The following is a 10,490-nucleotide window of genomic DNA, read 5'->3' as shown; positions in this document are numbered from 1 at the left end:
GTGGGGGAGATCTTCGTGGGCTATACTCGGTCTTGTCTCAGGGTAGCAAGTTGGTGGTTTGAAGATATCCCTCTAGTGGTGTTGGGGCTGTGCTTTGGCGAAGTGGGTGGGGTTATAACCTGCCTGGTTGGCCTTGTCTTGGAGGTAGAGTCGGACGGGGCCAATGTATCTTCCGACCCCTCCTGTCTCAGCCTCCAGTATGTATGCTGCAATAGTTTGTGTCGGGGGCTAGTGTCGGTCAGTTATATCTGTAGTATTTCTCCTATCTTATCCGGTGTCCTGTGTGAATTTAAGTATGCTCCCTCTAATTCTCTCTCTCTCCCTCTCCCCTCCCGCAGGACCTGAGCCCTGGGACCATGCCTGAGGACTACCTGGCCTGATGACTCCTTGCTGTCCTCAGTCCACCTGGTCGTGCTGCTGCTCCAGTTTCAACTGTTCTGCCTGCGGCTATGGAACCCTGACCTGTTCACCGGACGTGCTACCTTGCCCCGGACCTGCTGTTTTCGACTCTCTCTCTACCGCACCTGCTGTCTCTGCTATGAAAAGCCAACTGACATTTACTCCTGAGGTGCTGACCTGTTGCACCCTTTACAACAACTGTGATTATTAATATTATTTCATCTGCTGGTCATCTATGAACGTTTGAACATCTTGGCCATGTACTGTTATAATCTCAACCCGGCACAGCCAGAAGGGGACTGGCCACCCATCAGAGCCTGGTTCCTCTCGAGGTTTCTTCCTAGATTCCTGCCTAGTGTTGGTCTCTTATATCTGGAGTATTTATCCTGTCTTATCCGGTGTCCTGTGTGAATTTAAGAATGCTCCCTCTAATTCTATCTCTCTCTCTCCCTCACCCTCCCCTTCCGGAGGACTACCTGGCCTGATGACTACTTGCTGTCCCCAGTCCACGTGGTCGTGCTGCTGCTCCAGTTTCAACTGTTGTGTCTGCGGCTATGGAACCCTGACCTGTTCACCGGACGTGCTACCTTGCCCCGGACCTGCTGTTTTCGACTCTCTCTCTACCGCACCTGCTGTCTCTGCTATGAAAAGCCAACTGACATTTACTCCTGAGGTGCTGACCTGTTGCACCCTTTACAACCACTGTGATTATTAATATTATTTCACCTGCTGGTCATCTATGAACGTTTGAACATCTTGGCCATGTACTGTTATAATCTCAACCCGGCACAGCCAGAAGGGGACTGGCCACCAATCAGAGCCTGGTTCCTCTCGAGGTTTCTTCCTAGATTCCTGCCTAGTGTCGGTCTCTTATATCTGAAGTATTTCTCCTGTCTTATCCGGTGTCCTGTGTGAATTTAAGTATGCTCCCTCTAATTCTCTCTCTCTCCCTCACAATCCCCTTCCAGAGGACTACCTGGCCTGATGACTACTTGCTGTCCCCAGTCCACCTGGTCGTGCTGCTGCCCCAGTTTCAACTGTTTTGCCTGCGGCTATGGAACCCTGACCTGTTCACCGGACGTGCTACCTTGCCCTGTCCTACTGTTCTTTTTACTCTCTCTACCGCACTTGCAGTCTCTAACTCTGAATGCTCTGACATTTACTCCTGAGGTGCTGACCTGTTGCACCCTCGACAACCACTGTGATTATTATTATTTGACCCTGCTGGTCATCTTTGAACATTTGACCATCTTGGCCATGTTCTGTTATAATCTCCACCCGGCACAGCCAGAAGAGGACTGGCCACCCCTCAGAGCCTGGTTCCTCTAGGTTTCTTCCTAGGTTCCTGCCTTTCTAGGGAGTTTTTCCTAGCCACTGTGCTTCTACACCTGCATTGCTTGCTGTTTGGGGTTTTAGGCTGTGTTTCTGTAAAGCACTTTAAATATTGTCCACCAACATTCACTCCTTAAAGGACTCCTTAAAGCACAGAACTGGCTCATCCATACATACAATATACCTTAATAATCAGCTGTAGGTTAGCTACAGAGGCCTCCTGTACACAAGTCACGCATGTTGTCTTTCCTCTATGGCTCTTCCTTCCCCTCTCCCTCTGTAGTGCCCTTCCCTGTTGCAGGAGTTTAGCAGCTCTGAGCGTTTTGGTAGCTTTGGGTGGCCTCTCCAAATTCACTAGTTTCTCATTTTTAACCGTTGTCTCCTTCTTTACCGTTGTCTCCTCCTTCTTTCGAGTCTATCCTGAAATCTCCTCGTTCTCTGACCCCTCCCCCTTGTCACCTTTGACCTTTCTCAGCTTGTACCAACACACATTGATTAAAAATACATTGGTGACAGTGTGTGTGTTACAGGGAATCTCTTTGATTGAAAAACGATTTGGGTCTGTGAAACGAATACATGTACATGCAACTGTTGTTGATAGCGTTGTCACAAACACCCCCTATTGATCAAACAAGGAGATGCACCCAACACTGACAGGTTTAATAAAAACACTGCATGCTTTAGAGAGGCATACAAGGAAAGCGCGTTATACTGATGTCTATATTTATATCATTCAGAATCAGATGTAACCCTCCACTCACCTTGGCTGTTCCAAAGATGGATGCAGTCTAGTTCTCTGCCGTCCTCCTCTTTCCTGGGGTGGATGACCAGAGTGACGTGACAGCTCCTGTTGGTGGCAAACTTCCTGAAAGCGCCGATAATGTCGTCCTGGATGGCCCATCATGAGGTTGTCAATGATCACGTGACCGATGACATAGCGGTAGACAGCGTGTTGCAAGGTGTCCAGCACAGACCTGCAGAGGGAAGAGAGAGGAGGGAGTTATTTACAACTCGAGCAGTACAGCACACCGATTGATTGACGTATCACTCAACACTTTCAGAGGACTCACTTGATGTTCTGCTGCCCATGGAAGGTCATAAAGTAGAGGGGTATGTCCTCAACCCTGTCAGCCCACGAGTCATACTGGTCCAGGTACTCCTCCAGCCTATGCACGGCGAACTGGGTCAGCATGATCTAGGCCAGGCGCACGTTGTTGATCTCAAAGGTGCCCCACAGCGGGTTGACACCCTGCATGCACAGGTCCAGGGCAAACTCACTGATGAAGGTGGTCTTGACGCTGCCCGTGGTTCCTGGAGGGGAAGGAAATATGAGAGGCATGGTGAAGTTAGAGGCACAATCAACAGACGGATCAATTGCTTCGTTTTTACTTTTGTTTTGACCTCTACAGCGAAGCAATATTCTCACTCAGTCTAGTCTCAGGTTAAAAATCAATCCCCCATTTGAAGCATATTCTTCCATAGCTAACTATATACTTCAGTGTAGAACATCATGACCAAATGTCAATGTGCATGCCATCCTACTATAGACTATACCTGTGAAGGCACTCAGCTCCCCCTTTTGAAGGGCCTTCATTATCCTGTTGATCCCCCTCTGGTCCACTCTTTATTTTTACATTTAACCTTTATTTAACAAAAAAGCAAGTAAGTTAAGAACAAATTCGAATTTACAATGACAGCCTACCAGGGAACAGTGGGTTAACTGCCTTGTTCAGGGGCAGAACGACAGATTTTTACCTTGTCAGCTCAGGGATTCAACCCAGCAGCCTTTCAGTTACTGACCAAATTCTCTAACCGCTAGGCTACCTGCTGCACAGCCACCTGCTCTGTGTTGGCCAGCTCCCCAAAGACATCCTCTCTGAGCTGCCTGAACGACACAATGGACTTTTGGGTGGCGGGGATGAAGGCTTCGACGATGCAGGCCAGGTTCCTGCCCTCGGCCAGGGCCTCCCGGGTGCACCAGTGAGCAGCGCTTCAGGCCCAGTTTCCTGGAGAAGATCTTGGAGGCCTCCCAGGAGCGCATGTCCCCTCCCTAGCCACAGGGTGACCCGCTTGAACTGCTCCAGGTACAGCAGGAGGGCCGGAGGCAGAGCGTTATAAATCCTCCGGGGCAGCTATCCAATGTTGCAGTTTGTTTAGCCTAGCCAGCTACTGTAAATGTCAATTTGTGTTTATTATCTGTATATGATTATGTGTTTCATTTCAAGTAACTAGCTGCAGGATTAAAGAAACATGAAATCATATACTTTGCATAGAAACCCAACTAAAAGCATTTAAAGTGCATTCAGAAAGTATTCAGACCCCTCCACTTTTACCCACATTTCTGTAACACCTTCTGTTACAGCCTTAATTTAAAATTGCTTAAACCGTTTTTTCCCCCTCATCAATCTACACACATAACTCTATAATGACAAAGAAAAAAACAAGGTTTTAGAATTTTTTGCAAATTTATATATAAAAAAAACTGAAATATCACATTGACGCAAGTATTTAGACCCTTTGCTATGGGACTCGAAATTGAGCTCAGGTGCATCCTGTTTCCATTGATCATTCTTGAGATGTTTCTACAACAGTGGCGACCAATCACTCATCTGTTTTATATTATTATTAAAACATTTTGGGGGGGGCATGTTTTGCATGTTATTTTGGCATTAATACGTGTCACATATCAGTTTGCAAACAAGATAAAAAATAAATAAATCATGAGTTAATAAAGGGAAAGTTTTATGTAGGTCCTAACAGTTTGTGGGCACCGTTTGTCACCGTTATAATGCAATTTATGTATTGTTTAGTGTTGTGTTTTGTTGTGTAGTGTAGTGGCTTTGCTGGCATGCATCCCCCCCCAAAAAATGTAGTTTGCCCCATCAAGATTTACAAGCTAAAATCACCACTGTTCTACAACTTGATTGGAGTCCACCGGTGGTAAATTCAATTGATTGGACATGATTTGGAAAGGCACATGCCTGTCAAATACTAATTGAGTGTATGTAAACTTCTGACCCACTGGGAATGTGATGAAAGAAATAAAAGCTGAAATAAATCATTCTCTCTACTATTATTCTGACATTTCACATTCATAAAATAAAGTGGTGATCCTAATTGACCTAAGACAGGGAATTTGTACTTGGATTAAATGTCAGGAATTATGAAACTGAGTTTAAATGTATTTCGATGAGGTCGATGTTAAATGAGGTCGATGTATATACATTTCCGACTTCAACTGTATATACAGTACCATTCAAAAGTTTGGGGTCACTTAGAAATGTCGTTGTTTTTAAAAGAAAATTTAAATGATCAATTAGCCTTGTAAAATTATAAACTTGGATTAGCTAACACAATGTGCCATTGGAACACAGGAGTGATGGTTGCTGATAATGTGCCTCTGTACGCCTATGTAGATATTCCATTTTTAAAAATCTGCCGTTTCCAGCTACAATAGTCATTTACAACATTAACAATGTCTACGCTGTATTTCTGATCAATTTTATGTTATTTAATGGACAAAAAATGTGCTTTTCTTAAAAAAATAAGGACATTTCTAAGTGAAACTTTTGAACATTTAAAAAAATATTTTTATAGTTTATTTGCTGTTAGTCAGCACCTCTACATACACTGTTTTTTATTCGATGTATCAGTTTGCAAACAATTTAATTAAATCATTGAGTTAATAAAGCAGCATACAAATATGGTCTCTTTTTATCTTTCTTGAGTAAGGCAAAATGCAGGTGTTTCAGCCTAGCTCAGTGCTTTCTGTGGTGGTGGTGGGGCAGCCCGCGGAAAATAAAGAGCGTAGGTGTTGGTAATCTTCTCTAGTTGCGCCGTAATTGGCTCAGTGTTCTGTCACTCATGGGGGCACTACGCTAGAGAAGGCTCTGCTGATAGCCAGGTGTAGCAGTGTTAAGGGTTCACTCTATGATGCTGAAAAGAAAGCTCTGCTGTTGGGACAGCTTTACGTAGACCCAAACAGTTTTTGGGCACAGTTTGTCACGGTTATGCTGCAATTAATGTATTGCTTAGTGTTGTGGCTTTGCTAGAACATTTTGATTTTGCCCCACCAAGATTTACATGCTAAAATCGCTACTGATGGTTACACATGGTTTGCGGTTGTGAGGCCTGTTGGACATACTGCCAAATTCTCGAAATCGACGTTGGAGGCAGTTTATGGTAGAGAAATTAACATTCAATTCTCTGGCAACAGCTCTGGTGGACATTCCTGAAGTTGGCATGCCAATTGCACGCTACCTCAAATCTTGAGGCATCTGTGGTATTGTGTTTTAGTGGCCTTTTATTGTCCCCAGCACGAGCTGCACCTGTGTTATGGTAATGCTGTTTAATCAGCTTCTTGATATGCCACACCTGTCAGCTGGATGGATTCTTGGCAAAGGAGAAATGCTCACTAACAGGGATGTAAACAAATTAATGCAAAACATTTGAGAGAAATAAGGCTTTTGTGCGTATGGAAAATTTCTGGGATTTTTTATTTCAGCTCATGAAACATGGGACCAACACTTTACATGTTTCGCTTATATTTTTGTTCAGTGTAGATTGTAAAGTATTAGTAATTTCTACATCGAGCCAGAAAACAACAAAACACATAACATGGATGTAACACATGGATGTAACACTTTACAAGGGTATACTGAATCTTCTTATGTACAGAGCAAATAAGTCCTCAGAAGAGGTATAGTGCAAATGTGTCTTTTAGTCATTGTTCACTCAAATATATTCTGTAGGTGACGTAGAGTTAATAATGTCTAAACCTCGACTTGAATGTTGTCAGGTCTGTATGATGTGAGTGCGTATGTTTGTTGAAATGAGTGTTCCAAATGTTTATTAGGACATACAGTATACTGGAGGTGTGTACTGGAGGTATACAGTATACTGGAGGTGTGTTATGAGTGTAGCAGCCAGCATGTTTGCCATTTGACCATAAGTAGCAAGTACAGTACAATATCCATAACCGCATCCAAGTTTACTGCCCATGGAGATTGTACACACTGATTGTCCTTTGGTGTATCTTGAGCAGACACTGGCTCAGATCATCAGGGTTCCTCACACACTTCATCTTCCATTCACCAGTTTCTCCATTCCTTTGTATATCTAAAGACAGAATAAAAAAATAAAAAATCAGACAGACTTGATATAACATAACTGTCACGTTCCTGACCTGTTTTCTGTTAGTTTGTGTATGTGTTAGCTGGTCAGGACGTGAGTTTGGGTGGGCAGTCTATGTTTTCTGTTTCTATGTTGGTTTAAGGGTGACCTGATATGGCTCTCAATTAGAGGCAGGTGGTTTTCATTTCCTCTGATTGAGAGCCATATTAAGGTAGGTGTTTTCACACTGTTTGTTTGTGGGTGGTTGTCTCCTGTGATGTCTTTCGTCGTTGTCGATGTGTTTTCACTTACGGGACTGTTTGGCTGTTCGTGTGTTTCGATGTAACGTTCCTGTCCGTGAGTTTACGTTTGTGATGTGAGTTTATGTTCAGGTTCCGTTCTACGTCGTTTTGTTATTTTGTAAGTTTTGAAAGTGTTTGTTTTCGTGTCATCAGTTTTCGTTGTTATATAATAAAGATGGCATATTTCCCTGAACCCGCATTTTGGTCAGAAGATCCTTCTCTCCTCACCTCATCTGAGGATGAGGAAAGCGACAGCCTTAACAATAACACATCTTTGTTATAGCCCAGCACTGAAACATCTGATTCCACATAACTCATCACCAAGCCCTTGATTAGTTGAATACAGTGCTGGGCGAGAACAAAAACGTGCACACCCTGTCGGACCTCCAGGCCCAGGGAACAGGATGGAGAAACACTGCAGTAGCCACTTTGCAAAGACAAGGTCACAGGCACTGTTTGAAGGCCAGGCTTAATTGATTGGGGGGCTATCATGGTGTATTGTGAACTCAGCAGGCTCCTCTAGGGGAGAGGGGAAATAAGAGAGGAAGAGAGAGGAAGGGTAATAATGGATGGAATGATGATCCTCTAGCGTGGAGGTGAAGGTGTGGAGGGGACAGGGAATAGAAAAGGGAGCATATACGGATAGAGAGGGTGGGAATAAAGGGAGGGGGAGAGAGGGTGAGGAGGAGGAAACCTGCTGATGGTGCAAAACATCTCCTGTCAGCCCCCCTCCCCCCCACACACACACAAATACACACTCCCTCCCTCTCCTACTCTATCAGCTCACTGCATCACTGACCAGGACACACAGGTCAAATGTTTCCTGTGCCGCTTGGCCGCTTGGCCGCTTGGCCGCATTCGATAAAGTCTGCGAAAAAGGACAACAAGCCTTCACTTGGTGTCTCTGTGGAGTCCAACCCAGGAGTGATGAGCGCCGCTGTTACTGTCAGCTACGTAGTGACAGATACACAAACCGGCGCGCTGCGCTGCGAGCCACCAGGGAAGCAACGGGGCAAGAGCTGATTCAACACTTTACTGTGGTGAGGAGACGCCTCTATTTAACACGGCGAGCCTTGATAGGTTTATAAAGCACCGACTGACTGGCTGACTGGCTGCTGGGAAATACGTTTCAGTCAACTTGTTCCTAAGCTGGATGCGCCTGAAATGGCAATGTATTACCTATATAGTGCACTACTTTTGTCCAGAGCCCTAAATAGTCCCTATAGTGCTCTACAAAAGTAGTGCACTCTATAGAGAAGGATGCCATTTCAGTCTCTGCCAATATTTGTTTTGGTCAGAGTGGACTCTCTCTCAAGGCAGTGGAGCATATCCCTGGTTGTTGCTAGCGTATGTTGTTATTGCGTTGACAGTGACATTGAGAGAGTGTTGCGGGTTAGGTAACAGTGACACAGGTCTTTTTCAGTGTGATGGCCCTACAGCTCATCTGGCTTGTGGCCACCAGCTTGGGACAGCAAAGGACACAAAGCACAAAAAATCAACCTGGGCTGGAATGACTATGTCTGCCGCTCTGCCCTTCATCTTTTATGGAGAGGAAAATGAAAGCTGATGTTGACAGAATCTATTTGGTGGTGGTGGTGGACTGAATTTGAAAAAAGGTTCAAATTACATAGTGTGTCACGTTCGTCATATGAATCGCACCAAGGTGCAGCGTGGTATGCGTAGATTCATCTCTAATAAAGAAATAACACTGAACAAACTAACAAAACAACAAAACGAACAAAACGTGAAGCTATATGAAATAGTGCAGACAGGCAACTAAACATAGAATAAGAACCCACAAACACCAAAGGGGAAATGGCTACCTAAATATGATCCCCAATCAGAGACAACGATAAACAGCTGCCTCTGATTGGGAACCATATCAGGCCACCATAAACATACAAACACCTAGACCTACAAAACCCTACACATACAAAAACCCTAGACAATACAAAAACCCCTAGACAATTCAAAAACTAGCGTAATCCACCCTAGTCACACCCTGACATAACCAAAATATAAAGAAACAGAGATATCTCAGGTCAGGGCGTGACATAGTGTCACATGTTCATAGTAATTGTGAAGTATTTCAACAAGACGTGCAGGGCACAGCTTTCTCTCAGTCTTACCTTTGCTTTCCGGACTCTTGATGGGCTCACACATTTCTGGCAATCAGGTCCCACCATCTTCGTCATCACCATCATCATCACTCAGCTTCTCTGATCAATCTGACCAGAGATCAGTCCTTCATGATAGTCTTCGTGCGTCAATGTTAGTGTTAATCCGGCCAACCTTAAATGAAGCCTGCTGTCTATCTATAATACTGCTGTTTTACCTCTCTGACACAGTCAGATGCTAACAACGCAAAGATGCAAAAATGTATCATTTCAATTGCCATTATTTCCAAAGTTGCTACTGATGGCTGCCACAGAAAAAATAATTGCTATTTACATGAGAACAAAAGAAAACAAAGATAAGTGTGTGTTATTGAGTTATGACTGAAATGTATTATTTGTCCAACCATCTGTGCTCTCTTGTGAGGTCCAGTAGGCCTGGGTCTTTAAGAGCCATCATATACGTACACTGTATGGCACTAAACTACAGTAGCCATCGTTGTCTAAACTCAGTAGTTCCTCAGTCGAACTCATTACGATCTTACCTCATGGTCATTGGTCATATGACCTGGACTCTCATTGCGAGTCTGTGTCCCTTGTCCCACGATGCATCACAGCTCTCTCTCTCTGTCAGTATGTCAGCTGACTAGACCAGCACTGAACCTTATCGTAATTGACCAGCTTCCACAATAGGGTCTGAGGTAGGATTGTAACTAACTTGTGTATGTATCATGTATTTGCTTGAAAGTCCATCAAAGGGTCCATGCACTAGTACAGTGTGTGTCCAAAATGGATACTGTGACTATATCCATGACTGCTCCAGTTAGGGAAAAGTCAAAAAGTTCTCTTTACTCTAAGGTTCAATAGTGAAATTATGTGAGTGGGTCACTTGTCTCGAGTCACGGGAAATTGTACATTGGGTTTTAGGTATGAATACTCCCACAGGTCGCTTTGGCACTGGGTAAACTAAAGCAGTATTATACAAGCTAGACCTCCCTGCCTCTTAGGGGCACTCTTTTGTAGTTGGGTTAAACCAATAAACAGATCAAAGGGAAAAGAGCTCAAGGTGGGGCTAGACGGAGCTCTCGTCTGTCGCCTGGGGGTCCAGTTGCGTGTGCTTCCTCTTCTCCAGGATGCGGTTGAGCTCTTCGGTGAACGAGTGGCAGAGGGGAGACGTGCTCCCCTCGGGGTCCGTCGTCTGCCTCAGCAGCACGTAGCTGTTGCCGTTCAT

General features: G+C 44.4%; 1 protein-coding gene and 1 pseudogene across 2 annotated transcripts in view; both read right to left on the bottom strand.

The window, feature by feature from the left end:
* Window positions 1–1,177: 1,177 nt before the first annotated feature.
* Window positions 1,178–9,331, bottom strand: LOC129861411 (twinkle mtDNA helicase-like; annotated as a pseudogene).
* Window positions 6,209–10,490, bottom strand: part of LOC129860373 (semaphorin-4G-like) — an 85,700-nt gene continuing 81,418 nt past the window's right edge. For both annotated transcript variants that reach the window (XM_055930729.1, XM_055930728.1), the window contains exons 15-16: window positions 9,275–10,490; window positions 6,209–6,849 (exon numbers count right to left, since the gene is read on the bottom strand). The exon at window positions 9,275–10,490 is cut by the window's right edge. In XM_055930729.1, the coding sequence (XP_055786704.1) occupies window positions 10,332–10,490 (159 nt within the window). In that variant the 3' untranslated portion in view covers window positions 6,209–6,849; window positions 9,275–10,331. The remainder of the gene's footprint in view (window positions 6,850–9,274) is intronic.

The sequence above is a fragment of the Salvelinus fontinalis genome, chromosome 8, assembly GCF_029448725.1.
Source record: "Salvelinus fontinalis isolate EN_2023a chromosome 8, ASM2944872v1, whole genome shotgun sequence".
In the NCBI taxonomy this organism is placed as follows: Eukaryota; Metazoa; Chordata; class Actinopteri; order Salmoniformes; family Salmonidae; genus Salvelinus; species Salvelinus fontinalis.
Note: the sequence above shows the minus strand (reverse complement) of the source record. Positions and strands in the feature narration are given on the sequence as shown.